This window comes from Anolis carolinensis, chromosome 5, assembly GCF_035594765.1.
Source record: "Anolis carolinensis isolate JA03-04 chromosome 5, rAnoCar3.1.pri, whole genome shotgun sequence".
Taxonomy (NCBI): Eukaryota; Metazoa; Chordata; class Lepidosauria; order Squamata; family Dactyloidae; genus Anolis; species Anolis carolinensis.
Genome location: NC_085845.1, coordinates 178,387,103 through 178,410,008, shown reverse-complemented (window position 1 = coordinate 178,410,008; position 22,906 = coordinate 178,387,103). Strand labels below are relative to the sequence as shown.

At 37.2% G+C, this 22,906-nt stretch overlaps 1 protein-coding gene across 1 annotated transcript in view; it reads left to right on the top strand.

Annotated features, from left to right (window-relative positions):
* polr3b (RNA polymerase III subunit B) overlaps positions 1-22,369 on the top strand; it is a 66,579-nt gene extending 44,210 nt beyond the window's left edge. The window contains exons 23-28 of the mRNA XM_003220918.4: positions 547-689; positions 9,293-9,396; positions 11,557-11,723; positions 13,463-13,576; positions 14,556-14,729; positions 21,206-22,369. Of these exons, the coding sequence (XP_003220966.1) occupies positions 547-689; positions 9,293-9,396; positions 11,557-11,723; positions 13,463-13,576; positions 14,556-14,729; positions 21,206-21,335 (832 nt within the window). The 3' untranslated portion in view covers positions 21,336-22,369. The remainder of the gene's footprint in view (positions 1-546; positions 690-9,292; positions 9,397-11,556; positions 11,724-13,462; positions 13,577-14,555; positions 14,730-21,205) is intronic.
* Positions 22,370-22,906: the final 537 nt, after the last annotated feature.

The window sequence follows — 22,906 nt, the reverse complement described above, 5'->3', positions numbered from 1 at the left end:
ATTTTCCTTCAAAATAAAAGTCTCAGGTTTAAACATAAGTATTTTTAAAGCCATATCAATCTCATATTCAGTTTTGCTCTCTTTTAAGTCTATTGTACCAAAAAGATACATGTCTAAAAGATCCAGTGCTATGAGGAAAATTAGAAAAACCAATAAAAGCTAACACTAACTGCACTGGTCCTCCAGGACTGTTTTAATGCAATTAATTTTTCTGGAAGTAAATGGGGAAGCATTTCTCATAAAAGGCCTCAGTTACAACATTTGTCTCATTCATTTAATATGGTTTGTTATTTTCAAGCTTATTAGTGATCCTGTGGCTTTCTTGGTCCTTATGTGCATAAAATTCTTTTTATTTGATATTCCACTCCAGCTCTTACAATTTAATTCCTATTAAAAATTCCATTTTGACAATATGTTTCAGTATAGAAAAGGCTGATTTTGCCAGAGAAATCTAAAGCAGTAAATTGGTATTCCACAGACAACTTACTATGACTAATGTACTTGTATTTTTGTCGACTGGATTTATATTTTTCTCTCTTCAATTAGTTACAAAGGTGCAACTGATTCATATATTGAAAAAGTCATGATCTCTTCAAATGCAGAGGATGCATTTTTGATCAAAATATTGCTAAGACAAACCAGACGCCCAGAAATTGGAGACAAATTTAGCAGTCGCCATGGACAAAAAGGTATACCTTACAAAATCATTGGATTGTAAATGTTTATGAATAACCGAAGCATTCTTACAGATCTGCTCTGAATAGTGTGTTGCAGTATACAGGTATATTGACATAAATCTTTTCTGTGTAGAGATGATACCCTGACTCTTCATTCCTGTAATTATTGAAAATATGTGCATGAATGCCACATCTGATCTATCTAACAGAGGAATTCTCACTTACATGGGTGTGAACAGGTTCTGTTATAACTATTGTAGTTTAAAGCTCAGCAAAAGTAAGGCAAGGACAGTAATATTGAGTATGTACACGTGCTTAATATTATAGTCATGAATGTTCAAGTCTTTTTTTTTCCGTAGTGCAAAGTTAAATTAGAGTTATGGCTAGTAGGAGAAATCATATGGCAGTGATGGGAGCATTAGTGGTAAAGGTAGTATAGATTGAGGATCTATAATCCTGAAATCCAAAGTCTCCAAAGCCCAAAACCTTTGGCCACCTGGCACTTCTATCTTCCTTCCTCTTTCTCCTGTCTGTGTCATGGGGATAGATTAATGAAGTAAGGAAGGAAAAAGTGGGCCCGGGCTGTGGCGCAGGCGGGAGAGCAAGCCAGTGCAATTAACTGCAATGAATCACTCTGACCAGGAGGTCATGAGTTCGAGGCCCGCTCGGAGCCTATGTTTGTTTGTCTTTGTTCTATTTTAAAAGGCATTGAATGTTTGCCTTATATGTGTAATGTGATCCGCCCTGAGTCCCCTTCGGGGTGAGAAGGGCTGAATATAAATGCTGTAAATAAATAAATTATTTCTCCTTGTTATTGTGGCTGTCTCCCCCCCTCCATCCTCTTCTTAGCATCATTGCCAGCAATGTCCTCATGAAGTCACCATATTGATCACATGGATCATGGCTATAAAACTGTCCCATTGACTTCACACCCACAATGGCAGTTCCCCGCCAAGGAAATAGTGGTGGCACCACCAGTGGTACAAAACCCAGGCCCTTTGCTTCCTAGGCTTGTTTTTCCACCAGGACTCTCCTCCTCCGACCCCAACTCCTTGCTAGCAGGTGACCTGATGCCCCGGTAAGATCTACCAAGGGTACAAAGACATGGCATATGTATTTGTGGAGAGGGAGAACAGGAAAAGTCGACGGAATCAGTACTTTGGTTTTTCATCTGTCCTTAACTTCTTGAACTTGTCACCTATTAAGATTTCTCTTTCTTTTTGGCTGCAGATATTTTCTTTTTGCATTCCTCCTCAACAAAGTCCCTGGTTTCAGTCCAGGATTCTCTTAAGTTCCTGGACTTTAAATTCTACAATGGTGTTCTTCAGGTTATACTTTGGAACAGTTGTTGGTTTAATGTTCTTTTTTAGCTTTATTTTTTTTATATTAGCAGTCTCTGGTCTGTGATGGAATATGCTCTTGCTCTTGCTTTTGCAGAGGGATTGGAGCTCCTCCATGTTCTACTTCCAGTTATGTACAGGCAGTCGCCAAATTACAAACATCCGACTTGCAAATGACTCATAGTTAAGAACGGGGCTGAGACAACAAGAAGTGAGAGAAATCTACTCCTTGGAAGAGACATTCATTCCTGAAAGTTATCATGGGGAAAAGGTGTTATCCCCAATCCTTGTTTCCACAACAAGCCATTTTTTTCAAAATCCAATTATCACAGGGACAGAAAGTGAGGAGAAATCTTCTGAACAGGGACATAGACAGCAAAACAAACCCCTGTAATCTGTTTCAGTTCTATATTGGCCACCAGTTGCCTCTTCAGTTGTTTGAAGAATGCAATTGCGATGAACAAACTGTTGGCTTTTAGAATTCAATCTGGTGCTCTCCTGATTCTTTTCTTGATTCAAGATCAAATTTTTTTACAGTCTTTGATTCTGTTTCCTACTTTTTCATTCCAAGCAGCTATACTTAACAGTATAGCCCCTTGTCTTACAGGAGCCTGCATTCCCTCCACTGTGAAGTGGGACTGTCATTGTTGGACATGACTAACATTTAACCAATATATTGCTTCCTATAGGCTGAATCCATTGACAACAGAAGATAGGCTTAAACTTATGGCCTTTTCAAAATCTTATCTATAACTCCTCAACATTTCCTGATATGTGCCGCCGTGGAGGATTATTGAGTACATCCTGGCTGTGCTTTCATTTTCCATAATTCTTATATGAAAGCTTCAGTGGAGACACCTTTTCCCCATGATAAGTCATTCCTTTCCCTTCTGGTTTCTCTCACTTCGTGTTGTCTTACCCCCATTCTTAACTATGAGTTGTTTTTAAGTCGGATATTTGTAATTGAGGACTGCCTGTATTCTGCTCAGTATTGGTGATGTATATGCTGGGGCATCCCATTGTTTTATTTCTGCATTTTGGATTATTTCAGAGAAAAGGGAATTTCTGGCACTTTGCAAACCACACCTTATATTCTTTTGGAGAGTCAAAGCCAATTAAGATCCATCTGAGAAAATATAGATGTCCTATTATATAAAGGGTTGCATTTTATCAGATAAATTCATTCAAATTCTTAAAAGCACAGGAAGCTAAAACTGTTACTTGCCACGTTTACTATCTCATATCCTTCAGAGCTGAAACCATTGCTTGATTTCAGAAAGGCCTGGGGAAAACAGAAGTTCTGATTTCCATATTTCGTGGATCATTATATTTCCAGATTTCCTCTTGCTTCTGTAGAGGTCCCAGTCAAGGGGTAAAGTTAGACTCCTTTGATGTGAAAAAAGCAATATATCAGTTCTCTGAAAGAACGTTTCTCATTCTCTCATGTGAAAAAGGATTAACACCTCCAACAAAGGTCTTGCAGATCACAGACCTAAGCAGCAATACTGAGCAGTATTCCTGAAGTGGAAGAACTGTATTTAAGCAAGAAGGATTGAAATGGCAAACAGAGGCTGTTATAATAGCTAAAGATCCCAGATAAAGGCTTAAACCTTCCTTGAAGTATCTGTACTAAAATGCCTCTAAAACGAGGAAATAAATGGCTTTAAATTCATAGATGGTGTCTTTAGGAAATTGCTTTAAATTAATAGATGGTGTCTTTAGAAAAAGACAGTTCTGTGTTCATTGTGGTACATAATATTTTTGGAATATCTATCAACGTTAAAAGTCTTGGGTTCTCTAGCATTTTCTCATTAATATGTCCTGTTAAGATTATAGTTTTTACAAAACTAGTTACAGGGGACAGGAAGGTAGATATTTTGAGCAAATACATGGTGACTGCCACTAATTATGTTCAATATATCTAAAGATACTTGTATCTTTTATTTTGATTCAGCTGTTCACTAGCAAGTTAAATAAAACCATTCAGTTGAATTCACACTCCAATCCATGTCGGAAACAATTCTCATTGAGTTCAAGGGGTCTTAATCCAAGATAAGTGTGTATAGGATTGCAAAAATACAATTAAGTCACAGTAAAGATGTGATTAGGCACAGCACTTAGGTTAATCCAGTAGTACTAGTTAAAATCATGCATTGTGGGTGAGACTATAACAATTCATTCAGAAAGAACCATTTTAACCTCCTTTATAACAACTGGCAGTAAACGGATGAGAAAGAGCCAGTACAGAATACATAGTTGTATATAGTTGCTATCCATCAAACAGCTAAATATGATAAAGATTCCTTATTGTTTTGAGTCTGGTCACTTCCTATTTCTGCCATGTGCAGGCTTTTTGTTTAGCTATATGTGACTGGAGTTTTAAGCTTTCTAGTGAAAATTATAATCTATTCTTCAGGTGTTAAATGACTTAGGAACTTCACATCTAATAGTTGTACTGAAAGATGGAAATGAGTGAGAGAGGTGTTACTTTAATTGCATCAAAAATTCACCCCAGAGTGCAGTTCATGTTTTGTTTCGTTGTTTATTCAATAACTAATCCATCCCATCCAAAGACAGATTTAATTACTGAAAAGCATTCCAAAGTTATATAGAAGTGAAATGAAACACAAAAGAAACAAAAAATCCTTTTATCATTTATTCTTTTCCACTTAAAATAAACTCAGATTAAGTGATCACATATGATTCCCAGCTTTCTAAGTAAAAAAAAACCCCACACTTCTGCTTAACTTGCTGTGATAAGAGTCAAGTTAGCATTTTAACTCAAACAGGTCACCTTCTGACCCTTTTCAGTAAATCTTTCCCCCATCACATCCCCAGCCCCCCTTCTCACAAATTATGGTATTTTGTTTGGCACAGAATCAAAATCTCCCAGATAAGTTTCCAACTACTACTTGTCTTTAAGGGGAGGAAACCTCACACATATTATAAGAGTTTTGAATCAATCTGCTATGTGCATTTTGTAAAGTTCCTATGGTTATTGTTTTACCATAGCAGCTTTCAGGAGCATTGTAAGGTTTCAGTTAATCAGTTCTTTGTGTGCCTCAGACTATGCAAATTTATCACATCAGACCATTCAGCAGCTCATGGGAAACCAGTGTACAAGCCGTATCGTCTTCTAGCGCCTCCTCTAATTTAGAATGGTTTTAATAAAGAAGCTAATCAAGTTTGCTTATGTATTATGTATTATCTGTTAAATTTAATTCAGTTCATCTTTATGTCAGATTGAATTCAGGAGGTGATAAGATAGCTCCACAAACGATTCATCCACAGCTCAAAACTAAAGTTAATTTGTGTTATTTTACAGGTATTAAAAGTTTGGGTAAAGAATGTGAGCTGTCTCAAAGATGGTGGTGTTTGCTGTACATTTGAAAAAAAAATCAACCATATTAATAAACATAGTTAAACATATAGTTATGAAGACTATCCAGAGCTCTTTTGGCATTTATCAGTCATTCGAAAAAATCTGATAATGTCTGTATATTTAGAACATTACAGTTAAAGCATTGCTGCCTATTCTGAGATCATTCTCAACAGGAGCACTATAGAAAATATTGCTAATACAAGCATATGATATAACTGTATTAGAAGAAACCAGGCATATTCTCTGTAATGAAAGCTCCTACCTGGTCGCATTTGGATAAGTATGGTTTTAATCTCTTGCTAAATATGTAGAACAAGGCTCTCAGTGGCAGGTTCCATGTTTAATCTCTCCAGCAGAAGCTGGTATTGCACTGCAGCTGTTGCTTCTGATCCTTTAGCTGTGGCCTGGCATGCACCCTGTCTGTATATGATGGAATTTAATCAGGGGTTTAAACATAGTCAGATTATTTATATTTTCTGAACCTTAAGAACTTTACCATTATGAAAAGTATCTTACGGATATGATTTTACTCCTACTGCTAGATTTTTTGATAGCCAAGTAATATGGGCTTAAACAGTCATGAAAATGAAAGCATCAGATTCAACTACAGTGATAAATCCTGGGATTTTACACATCACAAAAGTACAAAACTTTACAGGGCAGATATACATATATAAGCATCATTATATCTCTTAAGGTCTTGAAAACGGGAACAGACACAAGTTTCCATTCAAACGGGGGTCTAGGTGAGCTTCTTACCAGGTTCTTTAAATGTTATCTGTGCTACATATATTTTCCCATAAATTGCAAGGAACATATTTAGTATTCTCAACAAGTTGGCTCATGTGATTAGCAAATGTAAACTATTGCTACAATTGTTTGTGCCACTTTTTCCTTTCCTGGAAACTTACAAGAGCGTTATCAGCCAGTGCTCAGGTAGCAGCACTAGTCTATGGGCCTCCACTTTGAGTATCAGTGCCTTAGGGAACACATGGCTGTGTGAGTTGAATTTAGGTATATTATGGTATTTATGGACAATAGTATCAGTATCAGTGTATTGAGTACTCAATAGTATTGAGTATCAGTGCCTTAGGGAACACATGGCTGTGTGAGTTGAATTTAGGTATATTATGGTATTTATGGACAATAGTCCATAAATACCATAATATACCTAAATTCAACTCAATAGTCCATAAATACTATAATATACCTAAATTCAACTCAAGATTCAACTTTTTGCACAAAAAAAGTCCCATTTGACATAGTACGTGTCTTAACTGCTGTATAAACATAATGTAGCCGCTCTTGTGCTGAGTATTTCAGTTAAGGATAAGTGTTTGTTATTTGTGAGGGGGGGGGGGTGTATTGCAATGTTGAATTACACAGCTGTATCTCCACCTGATTCAATTACTTTTCCCACTGCTGGTGTCACCCATTTATGTACTGGCCATATCCATCTTTACTTTGGTAAGTGAATTGTTTTCCCCCCAAGGTGTAACACAGTTCTTTGGATATATATTTTAGTTAAGGCTTGCATAGAAGGCTCCCTCTGCTGCCCTTTGGGAAGTTTGGGAGGCCTTACTAGCCTGGATGTGTACATAGGATTGCAGCCTAATTGATGTAGATGTGTTTGCACTGGCTAGGATTTTGAATAACTAAATGAAATATACATTTAAATAAGACTGAAGGTCTAATCTTAGGCATGTTTACTTGAAAATAAATAGTGTTTATTTAAATTGGACTCGCTCTTAAATGTAAAATAATAACACTCTGAAACTAAGACTTTTTGGAAATATTCAGCTATCAAGTTGTACACATTTAGTAATATGTGTTGATTTTCCCTCCTTCCTTTGAATGAACCTTAAAACATAGCTCTGGGAATAGAATGTCCAGTGTGTCAATTGTTTCTGGTTTTTTCCTCTAGAATATGACAATATGACAAGTATTTATTTAAAGTACTATTAAATTTAACTATATGTGCAGGCTAAAATTTTAAAAGAAATGCAAATTGGTTAATAGAGAGATTCTAAGCTAAAAAAAAAAAGACTTTCCACTTGGGATGAAAATGTTTAGCAAATGTACAGTTGTATTTCTTCATATTGTATAGATCAGATCTTCTTACAATCCCCACCTCGTTGCACAACAATTAAGACTGTTAAAGATTTTTGCTAGGATTAAGAATTTTAACTATTTTTTAAAATGCCGGTTTTTAAAATTGCCTGTCAAGAGTAATGTAGCTTCCCTCCTCATCAGAATCTGTCTAAATATTTTGTTTTAACGTCTAATCTCATTACGCTCTCTTTGTGTTTAACTTGTATTAAAATCTGTCAGCTATGACTGGTCTCATAAGCACAGCCAGCGGACCAGAATAAGTTAATTATTTACTTGTGTCAGTAGTGCTCTTCATCTAATGAAATGCACAGCTGTGTTAGATCTGCAGTTGGACGTCTCGGGCCCATTGTTCCCCAAGTCAGCAAAGGGGAGAAGCTGCTATGATGGAGAGGCCTCGGCTCTTTCTGCTGTTCTGCTTTTCTGTGTCGATTTCATGGATCTTTTATCATTCACTTTCAAACAAAACAAACAACACAGTGCCTGTCTGCTATGGGAACCGTCTTGGCATATAAAAGGGCTTCAGCGCCTAAAGTAATTTTAAGTTAGCACAGATTTAATTTTTGGCTTACAGGTGCCCTTTCATGCCAGGGCAAACAAATTCTGTCCTAATGGGAAGAAACGTGTAAATTTGGGCAGGCCTACAGTTTATGTGTGTGTCTGTATGCACACATGTTCATGCATAGAATAAATTATACTATATTAGATGAAAAGTTACATACTAGGTCTATTGCATTTTTTTCCTTAAGGGAGTAAATTACCAAAATCATTTTTGTGGGTCTGACACCACACTTGAGATGATGTTTTGGGATACAGAATTTCTATTTTAATATAAAATAAATTGTACAGAAACTTCCCCTGTGTTCCTATCTGTATCATATCCTTTCTAATTACTAATTACTTTTAACAGTAATCCCATGGACATGGGGATGTTTTTCACTTCTTAGCAAGTACTAATACTGTTGATTGAAGCCATTTTTAGAAAGATGTCACAGTTAATTATTCAATAACATTTTTATTTAATACCTGCCTCTCCTTATGGCTCTAAAACTGTTCTCTTCAATTTATTTCTGTCCATATTATTCCTTTATTTTGTGATTCAGAATATAATCATACTAGAGAATTATGTGTTCTTGTGATTATAAGGTATATTAAAAGTTTTCATTGTCCCTCTCTTCTAACTTACCTAGAATTAACAGACAATATATTGTCAAAACAAATGAAAACAAAAAGATACTAGAAATAATAAATGTAGTTGATTGATTGTATCCACTGCTTTTCATAATTACATATTTTATTTATGATATGTGAACCTATATAATCTAACGTGAATTGTTTTATGGATTATTAACAAGTGGTATGGGATATTTAAGGATTTTGCTTAGATTTCCTCTCAAAATCCTTGGCATTATTCCACATTGAAATGCAAAAGTAAAATGTAATTTGGAGCAGAAACAGCTTCTCCAACCAGATTCTGTGTCTGTTGGGCTGCAATCCCCATCCATGGTTGCTCTGCAAAATATTTTGGCTATGTCAAAGTTCAAAGTAGCAAGAAGGGAAGTGTGATATTATTTGTCATTCTAAAGTACCAGCATTTTAAAAAGGTAAACTATTTTAAATCAGAATTACATGTTTTGAATACTCTCGCTAACCATATACACATATAGCAAGATATCTGTATTTTTCAGTAGGATAAGATAATGTAGAATTTTTCTTATTAATACAGTACTGAATACTAGATGTGTAACATTAATTGCTTGTGTGACATATATTCTGCATTCCAGGGGTTTGTGGATTGATTGTTCCTCAGGAAGATATGCCATTTTGTGATTCAGGAATCTGTCCTGATATTATTATGAATCCCCATGGCTACCCCTCACGCATGACGGTTTGTAATACTATCCAATTATGATTACATTTGATCTTACTGCATTTTACAGCATTTTAGGACTTTAGTTTTGTAAAGATGCTTTTTCTCTGAATGATTATAGCTCCGTGTTACGCTTTATTCTTCAAAGAGGAGGGTGGGAATGAAGTTAGGTATTTTGACAGACAATGGCTGATCTACTATTCCCCTTAGCTGCTTTATACATCTCATATACAGTGTTTCACAGCTTGAACAAACTATTTTTCTGGAATACAACCCCAGAATCACTCAACAAGCCTAACTACTGGATGCTGAGAGTATTTTCCCCCATAATTGTCAACAATGTACATGTTCCTCATGCAATACACATCTTTTTTGGAGCAGAAAGCTGAGGATGACTTCGAGGATGCCAATTTAACTGAAGATAAACTTGCTATGAATTGGTTTCCATAGCCTTTCCTTATATTAGCTGTCCCCTACCTGTTATTGAATGATAAGTTGAGCCTTGTGCACACAAAGTGATGCTTACTTACATCAGAATGGCTGTTTCAAAATTTGTTATTAGCTGCATCCTCTAGATCAGGGATGAACCTTGGCAGTATGTCTGGGGACCACTGTTTCACCCCAGGATCCCCCAAAATACATTTTTTCCCTTAAAAACTGAAGTGACTAGAAATGTACTTCTTTTTCTCAAAAAATGTGGACTTTTTATGTGAAACATGACACGGGGGCCTTGGAAACTATTTAAAAAGTAAATTGCTAAACCTGTGGTTTTCCCAAACCAGTAATTCACCCCCTCTTGGGGGGAGGAAGGCTTGCTGATATATTTAGGGCCATAGAAACATGATTGGGCACCACATATAGCCCTAGGATTGTGGTTTTCTCACCCTGCTCGACATAAATGTTTGCCAGCTCAGCTCAACTCAGATAGATGCATGGGCTAGATCCTCCAAAATCTCCAGATAGTGAGTCAGTTTTGGTGTAAGAGAATTGGCCATCTATAGAGATGTTGCTGACAGACTAGAGCTTTTTTTTCGTGTCAGGAGCAACCTGAGTCGCTTCTGGAGTGAGAGAATTGGCTGTCTGCAAGGACGTTGCCCAGGGGACGCCTGGATGTTTTGATGTTTTTACCGTCCTTGTGGGAGGCTTTTCTCATGTCCCCACATGGAGCTGGAGCAGATAGAGGGAGCTTATCCGAGCTCTCCCCGAGTGGGATTCGAACCTGGCAGCCTTCAGGTCAGCAACCCAACCTTCAGGTTACAAGGCTTTAACCCATTACACCACCGGAGGCTGACAGACAGGAGCTCACCCCGTGTTGCAGATTCGAGCCGGCAACTTTCAGGTTGGCAACCCAACATTCAAATCAGCAGTTCAGCTGTCACAAGGGTTTAACCCATTGCGCCACCGCAGCTCCAAGCTTGTAATATTGCTTTCATAAGCATTATTGTGTTTTAAAACAAGGAATAAACTCTTCACACATTATGTTTTCAAAGAAAACAAATGTTGTGTTTGTGCTGCTGTTGCTTTATATTCCTAACATGCAGTGTCAATTTGCTGTTGTTGTTGGTAGATAGCAAGGAATCTCCTAAATAGTTGCCTATAGGTATAGGGTTAAAGGGAGATGAAGCAAGGTGTTGGTATATAAGGAAGCTAATGATGTTTATTCAGTGCTTAGACCATAGGTCTTTCACATATAGAACAAACAAAAACGTAAAAACATACTATAAAATACAACATTAAAATACTATGTAAATCATTAAAATGCTACATACATCAATGGTGAAATGCCACCTTAAAATGCTATATGAACTAGCTCTTGCATAGTTAAAAACCAAGTAAAATTCAGAATTATTAAAACTTAAGCAAGAAGCACTTTGGATACAAACAACCACACTATGATTCATGAGCAGACCAAGCTCATCTCTGTGTATGTATATATGTTGGTGTGTGTGTGTGTACATACATACACATACATACACTTAGAGGTAAACTTGGTCTGCAATTTGAGATTTTTCACGGGGATTCAAAAGAGATGGTGCAGATATACATAATAAAGACAGGGATACGTGTAATGGGATGATGTTCTTTCCCTTTCTTTCTGTGTATACAATAAACACATGAAGGGAGCTGTAGAATCCAAACAAGTAGAAGACTTGAAGAAGTCTATTTTCTTCATCACAGGTAGGGAAACTAATTGAACTGCTGGCAGGAAAAGCTGGTGTCCTAGATGGCAGATTTCACTATGGAACAGCATTTGGAGGCAGTAAAGTTAAGGATGTGTGTGAAGATCTCATCCGTTATGGCTACAACTACTTGGGAAAGGACTATGTAACATCTGGCATTACTGGGTAAGTGATTGGCCTGGAGTGTACATTTCCCTGATCTTTGTGCAATTTTTCTTTTTTGCTATAACACCTAATAGTACTATTAATCCAAGTTGTACAGATTAAATGTAAAGTGGAACATGTGATTGTCATAAACCTGCCTTAAGGCATCATATCAAAATGAAAGAGCTAGCTTCTTGCAGTGAGTTTTTTATTTTAAGGAAACAATGTTCTAACGAGGTTTGGCAGAAGTTCTATGTATTTTGGGGAGAAAATTAGATACAGTAATGTAAAATATAGTAGTAGAAGCAGGTGCTTGTCAACTGGGAGTTTTTGTGAGCGGCTTTTGCTGATTATGGAGTCAGTCTGGCAAAGTTGGCTGATCTGTTAACTTCCTGCTGTGTTGATCTTCCTGTCTTCAGAGATGTGGAGTTCAAAGGAATATGAAATGGCTTAAGAACAGGACAAGGCCATATGGCCCAACACGTCTGCGTTTTTAAAATGCATCTTAATCCTACCTTTTTATTTCCTATTCCCTACTCTCCCAACACCAGCATATACTGGTCCACTAACTCCTTCCATCTGGTGAATTAGTCTCTTTTGCAAATAGTTTTTCCCCTTTGATTAAGGATAGGAGGGAAACGGTTGTGATTTGAAAAAGTTGTGTGGAGAAATATATCTGAGAGAGGAATATTTTTCCCCTTGCTCACCAGCATGTTTGAAAAATCTCTTAATTTACCTATGTTGTTTACATCATTTATTTATTTTAATCTAAACTTCATTAGATTGTTTATATTGTTTTATCAGTTTGCCACTCAAAACATCAGATAAAAGATCAGAATAAATAAATAAGTTCAGTAGGATAACTAAAGTTGCTTCACCTCCACCTATAGTTGTTTTCAATCTCAGAGATGCTTCTGTAAACCATTGTCTGTAAGGATAATTGTAACACACAGCAAAGGTTTCATAAGCATATCTGCTGAGAACTCAGGAGTACTTTGGCATGCAAAGCTTATGAAACTTGAATGGATTTAAGGGAACGACTTGCGGAAACAGTCTCATGACTTGGAATCTTGACTGGAGAATTAGCTCATTTGAAGCTCTTCAGCATTTAATACTTAGGATTAGATCAGTAGTTTCCAAGTTATACTTTAATGGGGGTGCTGTCTCCATCAGTTACAATATACTCCAGCTATTCAGAATATATCAATAAAACCCTTCAACTTAATGTGTTTTATTGATATATTCTGAATAGCTGGAGGAGAGAAAACAGAAAGTTCTGTGATTACAAACTACAGATTGAAAAGAGCAGGGGGACACTTGAAGACCTTTCCCTTTAAACTGAAGAAACAAATGGTAGAAGAGATTAAATGAACTTTCTGCCATATTTACTAATTCTACTCATGATGCTCCATCACCTTCCTGTATTTTCTTCACTTCCTTTGTTCCTGTTCTGTCTGGCTTATTACAGCATTAACATCCCTGGTAGAAACTACCACTGATAAATTTTAGAACAAATTTAATACTTTCCAAAATGTGAAGCTGGATTGGAGGAGGGGAGATAAAAGGGCACATTTATTCCCTTAGTTTAAAAAATATTATAATTTGTTATAAATTAATATTTATTATTATTTATTTTACTTATTCAGTTATATTTTGCCTTTCTCTAGGTACTGGGTCATAAGATTCTTGCTTGACTTAGCTAGTGGAACAACACACTAACCTCTCTGAAAGAAATAACTTTTGTTTTTCTTTCTTTTCAGGGAGCCTTTAGAAGCTTACATATATTTTGGACCTGTGTATTATCAGAAGCTGAAGCACATGGTGTTGGATAAAATGCATGCAAGAGCTCGAGGGCCCAGAGCTGTCCTTACCAGGTATGTCCTAAGCAGGAAACATAGTATGCACATAGTATGGCAGCAGTGAATTGGGATTTGCCTTCAGAGTCATTCCATTTCGCTGTTGTTAGGCCTCTGCACAATTCTGCTTAGAATTGCAATCCATCTCTTCTTCTAACATCAGTTTGTAAGATGCAAACTGTTGTTTTGAGCCACATGGAGACACTTTGGGGCAGTCCTGTGAGGAAGATTCAGCAGAGAGCCAGGGACTTGCTCAAAGTCACCTATTTCTTTCTTTCATCCATTTATTTTTATATGTTGTTTTTCTTCTGTGGGGCCTTAACACAGTTAGTGATTTTCATGACTCAGTAGGGACTTCAACCAGGGTTCCCCAAGTCTCAGTCACAACCACATTGGCTGCAGGGCAAGAGCCGCAAATGAACATGCAGCTTCTCAATTTTTTAAAAAAGTACATCATGCCTCTTCTTGACAGCAGTGGTTCCCAACCTCTGGGCGTCCAGGTGTTTTGGACTTCAGCTCCCACAGTTCCTAACTGCTGGTATTGTATTCCTAACTTCTGCTAAAGTGGAGGCCTATAGGCATGCTTAAGTGTGATTTATCTTTTCTAAAATGTATTTATACTGACTGTAGTCTAGAGCATGGCTTCTTAAACTTGTGACCCCTTTCTGCTGGAGAAATAGTGGAGTATAGTTGAAGCATTTTATGCAGAGTCCACTGTAAACACTGCATATTGCTGCTAACATTAGTGGAATTCAGAAACCTTTTATTCTTGCAAGACTTTTGTGACCTGAACATTGGAGTAAGGGGTGCCATTTTGGGTTGGGACCCACAGTTTAAGGTGCAATGATTTACACCTTTGGCCGGATTATAGTGTTGCAGGGACAGGAACACCAGATATTAACCCCTTTACAGTGCTCTGGTGTGGTTTCATGAGTGGTTCCACTTCTCATTGCAATGACGCAATATCCCTGAGTGAATCTACCTGTTCATTTGAAAGGCAACCCACCGAAGGCCGATCCCGTGATGGAGGTTTGCGTCTGGGAGAGATGGAACGAGATTGCCTGATAGGCTATGGAGCCAGCATGCTTCTGTTGGAAAGACTTATGATTTCAAGTGATGCATTTGAAGTCGATGTCTGTGGACAGTGTGGATTACTAGGCTATTCTGGCTGGTAAGCAAACAACTTCATTTGTTGTTTCCTTGTATTTCCCCTACTGTCTTATTTGTAAGTATGTATGCACGTGTGTGTGTGTGTGTGTGCATGCGTTTAGATTATTTTTATCACCATTGAAGGTTTACGTTGATAAATACATAATTTTCTTGTATAATTTATAGTAATTTTATTTGTATATATACATATAAAGCACATTGCATTGTCTATTCCACATATTTGTCATTGCATTTTAGTCTGCATAATAAATAGTGGCTATTTCAAATGCTGGGCCAGAATAAACAAATCCCTTTAACAGTCTTTTTAAAAATAATTTCTTCCTGGTTTGATGTGATGTCTGTTTTTGTTACAAAGCAATTCTGAAAGATTATTTAAAGTCCTTCTCCTCAGGGATTTAGTAAAGTTTTTGTAGTGCCTGTAGAGCTGTTGGATTATGTCTTTACAGAACAAAAATCATTTAAAAGGCAACTGGACTCTCCCCTGTGTTTCTGGAAGAAGATTATCTACTTCTCTGGAGATTTTCCAGCTCCCTTTAGTTTTTTAAAAATAAAACCCACTGTCTAAACGTAGGCAAACAAAAAGGGTGCATCAGCTGAGTGTAGGAACTGAGACAAAGATGTGATTGCGCATATCGCCCATGTTACAAATGGCTGACTTATCGCAGTGTTTTCAGAAGAGAGAAGACCAGCTGTGTCAATGTCCTTTTCTCATCTAAGATCCAAATTAGACCACACTGAAAAGGCTGGCAAAAGAACTTCATGGAACTGTATCTTTTGTTCAGTTGCTTGGAGTCTTGCAGAGCAAAAGTAAAGAAAGAGGATGTAACAGAGATGGGGGGAGGATGGGGAAGAAGAGACTTTTTTTCTTTTTCCAAATGTAGGTTTGCAGGATCAAGTACTCCCAGTGCTTTTTACTAATATAGAGAGGGTTCTCCAACCTTTTCATCTTCCCCAGGACATGAGTTAGAAAGGACTTTTCTTTCTTATACTAGGCAAAGGTGTGGCTCCTGTTGGCTTGCATCAACTTAAAATTGTATCTGGTTTCAAATTCTTTAAGATTAAAAATGATGATCATATTTCCCAGTGGATATAAAAAACTCTATCAAAATTGTCACTGCTGAGGTGGAAGGCTTCTGTAGTAGAACACTGTCCAGTAATGGCTAATGGAATATTACATGGTTTTTGGCATTTCCTTTAAAAGAGTATCAAGGGTGACGTAAGCATGTAGATTTGCACGTAGGTTAACTCCTTTAAAGTTCAGACCAAAATCCAGAGCATATACATTGCTCCACTGAAATGGAAGCTACTTGACAAGCACCAGTTTTGACAAACCATGCAGTATTGGATATGGTTATGAAAATCACTTTGGGAAGAAACCCAACATGTGCTCCAGGAAAAGTGACAAGGGAGGTACTGTCGCGCAGGAAGTAATGCAGAGAGAGGTAGGAAATGTAAGAATTCAAAGATGTCCAAAAGGAGGAGGATAGATAGAGGTCTGTGGTGGGCTACTCTCATCCCCTCACATATCCCTTTCAAGTTTAAGGGCTTGGCTTTCCCTCAGCAGTAGACTCTGAAGATTGCTTCTCTCCAATCCCAACATTCTCTAGTCCCTCGACCTTGCTGAATCCTATTTAGCTGCTTAACAGATGGATTTTTTTAAAGTCCTTTTAACTCTGGAGTCTTGTTTGTGATTTGCACTGGTGCATTGCTACAACAAGGGGGAAAACAAACCATCGCCTAAGCAGTTTGAGAACTAAAAATACACCTTCCTCTGCTTTCCTCCATATCATTTTATCCTCAAACTTTTTACTACCACTGCCACAATCACTGCTCCACCACTACCTATAGTGATGTGATTATTCTGGCCAACAAGGTTGTAAGAAATAGAAATAAAGTCATGGAAAGGTATATGCAAGGAAGGAGTATTCTCTTAATGTCTTGCATTTGGAACCGCATATAGACAATACTTTTAGGCTTACAGATATAAATATTCACAATAGTAAGGACCAAAATTTAATTTTAAAAAAAGATACAGTTTTAACTGTTTTTTGTTTTTGCATTTTTATGGGGGGAAATCAATTTTCTAATTAGGCAGTGCTTGTTTCTTATAGGAAAATTGTTGATTAAACAGGGATAAAAGTCTGAAGACTTTCATTTTGGAACTGAGTAGAACTTATATAAAACCTGTGTAAACTCAGCGACTTACACTATATAAGTGCTGAAATGGTATTTAAGGGATGTAATTCCGGTCTTACAATGTCCAGTGGGGAAGCATTACTTATAATTGGGTATCTTATCCAGTTATTATTAGGTGATTATGTGCTTTCTGTCAATAGTGGGAGCCAAGGAGCCCTTTAATGAGCAACACAATAGAAACCAGGCAATTACAGCAGCACAAGACCTCTGAAATATTCTTTGCCAGTAATTCCAGGTCTAGTGAAGAATCACTGTTGTAGCACATGGCTTTGAAAGATGGAAAGGGTCAATGTCTCTGAGCTATATGTATGGCTAAGAAATGGAAACCAGGTGTACGTTTACAGTGAATTATGACTTTGATGGATCTAGGAGTCGTATCCTACAAGGAAAGGAACATTAACCATCAGGAAATGTTGTATATGATATTCTGGAGCATCTGATAGTCTCCTAGCTCCAGGGATTTCTGGATGAAATTGATTATGTGGATCCATTTCAGTCTGGTTTTAAGCCTAGCTATGGAGTGAAGACAGCTTTTGTTATCTTGATGGTTGACCTATACTGGGAACTACAGAGGGAGAGTGTGCCTCTTAGTTGGGCTAGACTTCGTAGAGATTTTTAGTATCGTTTTCTGTGGCTTCTGGGCTGCTTTGCTGAGATGGTACTTGAGGCACTGTTTTACAGTGACTTTGTTCCTTCCTGGAGGGGTGGACCTAGATTCTGATGTTGTGGAACTTCTGTTTGACTCCTTGGCCATTCATTTGCACAGTCAGTTCTGTCCCCCATGCTATTTGTCATATACAGTATGTGAAACCCCTGGGAAGAGTTGTCTGGAGTTTTGGGGTTTGGTGCCATAAATATGTATTTTCCACCACTGCAAAGTTATTTAGGTCCTAAATTGTTACCTATTAAGAGTAATGGACTGATTGAGAGGAAACACATTGAAACCATTTGAGCTCTTTACTTTCTTTAAGAAGCATTTATTCTGATTTTTAATTCCCAACTACCATATACACAGACGTCTCATTCAATGACCATCCTGTGTTTTTAACCCATTCTTTCTTTTTAAAAAAGCATGATGGTGTGAGTTGACTAATATTTCCTTAGGGAAAAGCTCTTAGGCTTTGTGATTCAAGTTTCAGCAAGCCGTTCTGTTAAATGGGAACAGCAGATACTATGACAATAAATAACCATTGAATTAAGTGCAGTTCTTATAGATCTATGAAGCTCCTGGATTTCTGTGAAATCTTTGTAATGTCCCCAAGTCCCCGTATCTTATTTTGACCCCTTATTCTACACATTTGGGTCTGTATATAGAAATTGAACAAACTGCAGAACTTAATTGCTAGTGGAAGTTGTCATTGGTCTTAGATTTTTTGAAAAAAGTCTTTATTAATACAGCAATATAAATAAAAAGATTTGCCTTCCTCCACATTCTATGAGAGCCAGTATGGTATAGTAATCTGAATTTTGAGCTAAGACTGGAGGAGGTCAACATTCAAATCCCCATTCACTCATGGAAACCCACTGGGTGACTGTGGGGAGATTCTGTAGCCATCGGAATTGATGCTGAATGGGACAAAAATCATAATCTCATTGAACAAATTGAGGAGTAACAAAGACCCAAATACTATCCTGCTCCATTCAAACTTTTTAAAAATCTTTAAAAACTGATGTGTTCAGTCATAATAAAGCTGTGGAATTGCTGAATTAGTAGGCTGTAGCTTTTTGACTTTAGCCAGGCACTTTCAACACAACCTGTTAATTGTACTTGTGTGTGTGTTAATGTATTGTTGTCTTTCCTCTCTACACCAGCAAATACAGGTTGAGCCATTCATTGAACTCACAAATTAGATTGAAGGGGAATCTTATTCTTCACTCCTAAATTGGAATACCACAATTAACATTTCTGTGCTACTGACTGGGTGTTTCCTTGACAATACAAGACTATTAGAGAGGCTCGCATAGAACGTAAGGGAGGCACTAAGTCAGCACAGGAGTTTGCATTAAAGGTTTATAGAAGCTTGGTCTGCAAAAGTCACTGGGTCGAGGAAGAGGAAGCACCTCTTTCAAATGATTCTTCTTTGTAAACTAGAATTTGCCCAGTTATAGATACTCCTGACTATTTTTTCTGTATTTATAATAAATATTTGCAGCCATCTTTTTTGACACTAAAAGTTGCCTCATTGGTGATCACAAATTTACAGCAATGAAACCATCAGTAACAGGTATTTTCAGGGAAGCTCCACTGTCTTTTGCCCTGGACTCATTAGCATGATATGAATTGGAGCTGCATTTATGGTGTTCCATTGAAAATGGGGCAAACTGGAGCTTCTGTGGGTCATTGCAGGAAATGGTAAATGACAATTTGTTGGTCTGCTAAGTACTATCGCAATAATTTAGTTGTGTCTTCAAAACTGACTCTAGGTTTGAGATGCCCTTTGGCATGATGTCCTCAATAAGCATCTCAAATCTAAACCCTGTCTTGAGGATACACCACTTTTAGGCTACTGCTTCCCTGCTTCTTATATTCTACGTATAGGTGAAAACGCTTTTGAGTGCTTCTGATTTTAGGCCATTTTAGTTGAAAATTTGAAATACATTTGGTAGATTGACTGAAGATATTGTTTAATGCCAACATTATATATGTGGAGTTTGTTTCCAAAAGGTACCAAATCCCCCCCAAAAACTGAAAATTAAGTTATAGATGGCAGCACGTTGTTGGGTAAGAGTAGAATATATTATGTTCAGATCACAACTTTCAGAATGTATCAAATCACTTTGGTACAGGGCTTGGAAACTTGCATTTTATAGCAAAAGAATGCCTACCCTCAGCACGTTTTTTCAATTCCAGTAAAGGTTCTTCAGATAGATTTGGTACCTTTTAGGAATAAGTTCCATATATCTGCAAATCAGGTAACATCTAAATATAAAACATATATTTTACACATAGACCTATTACAATAGGAATTCCATTAATCTAATAAGTAGGTTTCTCATCAGCATAAGGTAACATGTTATTCTGTCTCTAAAAAGTCTGTGTGATGCAGTAGTTTAGGTGTTGGACTAGAACTCTAGAAAGCAGAGTTCAAATTCCCATTTAGCTATGGAAATACACTGTGTGACCTCCAAGCAGTCACACTTTCTTAGCCTTGGAGGAAGGTAATGGTAAACATATCTGAACGTATCTTGCCAAGACAACCCCATGATAAGGTTACCTTAGAGCCACCAGAAGTCAGAAATGACTTGAAGGCACGCAACAACAACAACAAGAAGAAGCATATTTAGAAATGTTCCGGTAAACTCACATGATGGCACAGAAAAAAAGAGAACTTGTAGTATAAGCCCGCCTAAAGCAAACACAACTGTGTCACTTTTCCAATTTCTTACAAATAGCAAGGTTGAAGAAAGCATGAATGCTTCTTAGGTCAGATTCATCCTTATAGGTTAGCAATGTTGTAGGACCGTTAAATTCATCCATCCTTTAAGCCCTAGCTTGTGTATCAGTGAACACAATTCAGAGTGATGAATTGAATTGATGTTTAAAGCTTGATAGGGCTTGTTACTTAGGAAGACTTCTCATATCAAACTGCCTTATGTACTGTCAGATTATCCGAAAAGGCTATCTTCCAGGTGTCCCTGCAGTCAGTGATTGGTAGTAACTGAGTTTTCTTGTTGGTGGTATTGCATTTTACAGAAATCCATCTCCAGAGAAGTTTGCCTGGAACAAATTACAACTTCAATAAATTAATGGTTACATTCGTCTTAAGGATAAGGAGCCTTCTTCATCCTCAGTGATGAATTCAGTTTCAGAGAATTCACCACTTGCTGCAGTCAAAGGAGTAGGCCTAAGTAACTAAGCCCTTAGGAAAAGCAATTCAGCTATTTACTGTTGCAAAAATTCTGTAAAAATGTTGGGAAATCATTAAATGATAGTGTTGTGGAGGAAAGGATGTGGCCATCTGGAGCCACTCCGAGTCCCTTTGGAGAGAGGGGCCAGGATATAAATAAAGCTTTATTATTTATTAATTCTAGAAACCCATTTTGGGAAAGAGATTTGGTCCCAGAGCCTGACGGTCCCTACCCTTGGCCTGTCATATAACTTCTGTGAAATGACTACTTTCTAACTGGTTTGGTTATAATGGATTTATTTGTGTATGGAATTATTTTTATTCTTTTGCTGTGTTGGGAAACAGGCAGTATAAAGTAATGAAAAATTGTGAATACCTTTTCTCTCTCATTTTAATAGAAATGGGCACTGACCTTGCTTTTTCTTTCCTTTAGGTGCCATTACTGCAAGTCTTCTTGCCATGTGTCTTCCCTGCGCATACCATATGCCTGTAAACTTTTATTCCAAGAACTACAGTCTATGAATATTATACCCAGATTAAAATTGTCCAAGTACAATGAATAAATGATTTGAGGAATAAAGAGGCAAAAGAACAAGTGAACAAGTGAAAGCATAATCGGAATGAGCTTAAGCGACAACAGAAATGCTCAAGCCAAATGGGCCCCTAATTCCTTATTGGCTTTCTCTACCCTCTTTGACTGGAACACAATGCTCAAGCGGACATCAGAAGCCACTAATGCAGAAACTCAAGCTGTGTTTATCTGTGGCAGTATGTTAGATGCCCATGCACCAGGGCACTGCGATTGTGCAAACTTAGCTTCCCCTTGAAATGCAGGCAGGGAAGTAGCCGCGATCATCCACATTCAGTTAGTTTGCTTCCTTTGACAACGAGACATTTAAATATATGCACAAACTTTAAGTGCTGTGACAGTATCAAAGTCAGTGGGATTCATAGGAACAGTTTTGCGGGGTGTTAACTGATCAAGTTTGATTGAAGCACACTTTTGGTTAACTGCTGTTTCTCCATTCTGTATCATTTCCTTCTTTTAAATAAATAGTGACCAAATATGGGAACATGAATTTTTATAAAATCCAAGTGTATTTTTCTAGTTGTTGTTAATCCTGTCTTAAACTAATAGGCATAACAAAAATATTTTACAGTCATACAATACATTTTCTTGTTCTGTTTGTGTGAGATTCTGTACTTCATTGACAGAAGTGTCTATTTTCTGACGTGATACTTTCCATCTGTCTTGAACAATAATTCCCATCACTTCCAGTCAGCATGGAGAGCACCAGTTCAAGGAAAGCCAGTCTAAAGCAACTTCTCTTTTGAAAGTATTCTCTGGATTTTATCTATATGCCATATTTTTCACAGTATTGGACTCAATACAGCTTCAGAAAGTGAAATAAATGCATGGGGGTTGGACTGGATGGCCCGTGAGGTCTCTTCTAACTCTATGATTCTATGATCTCAAAATACAAAACTTAAAAGTGAACTGGTTGATTTTTTTCCTCTGACTCTTGATAAAGTTAACAGTTTGAAGAACGCTTCATGGTTTTGTGATATTAACACAATAAACGGTAGAAGGCAAAAATGTTGTTACATTTCCAGCTTCTTTATCACTTTGCACTGCAGTGTCCAGCAAAGATGTTTGCTAGAAATGCTATTCAGAGTGAAGGTCACAACTGTTAATCCAGCTGAGATGCTGAATACATTTCATGTCCTGTCCCAGTCAAAGCCTTACTTTACTGCTTGAAGAGATATCTGCCTGATTGAGCAAGTTGACTTTTTTACAAGTTTGCATTCCTGCAGTAGAATAAAGAAAAGCTAACATTCCCAAGTTTAAGTTACTATAAATGTGGAGGAATTGAACACATTAATAAAAAAGCAAGAAGGGGTAGATTTGGCAGTAAAGGGTAAATATTTTAAATCACACACACACACACACACACACACACATATATATATATATATCTGATTTAGATAGTGATATTTTGAGCAGATTTATATCAATGGGGACTAAGTCACTACTCAGTACTTCAATTTATTTTGATGGCTCTATACTGACTAAATTTGGATCCAGTCCAGATAATATGTTGAAGAGAAAGCCCTCATCAGCATTCATTATCTT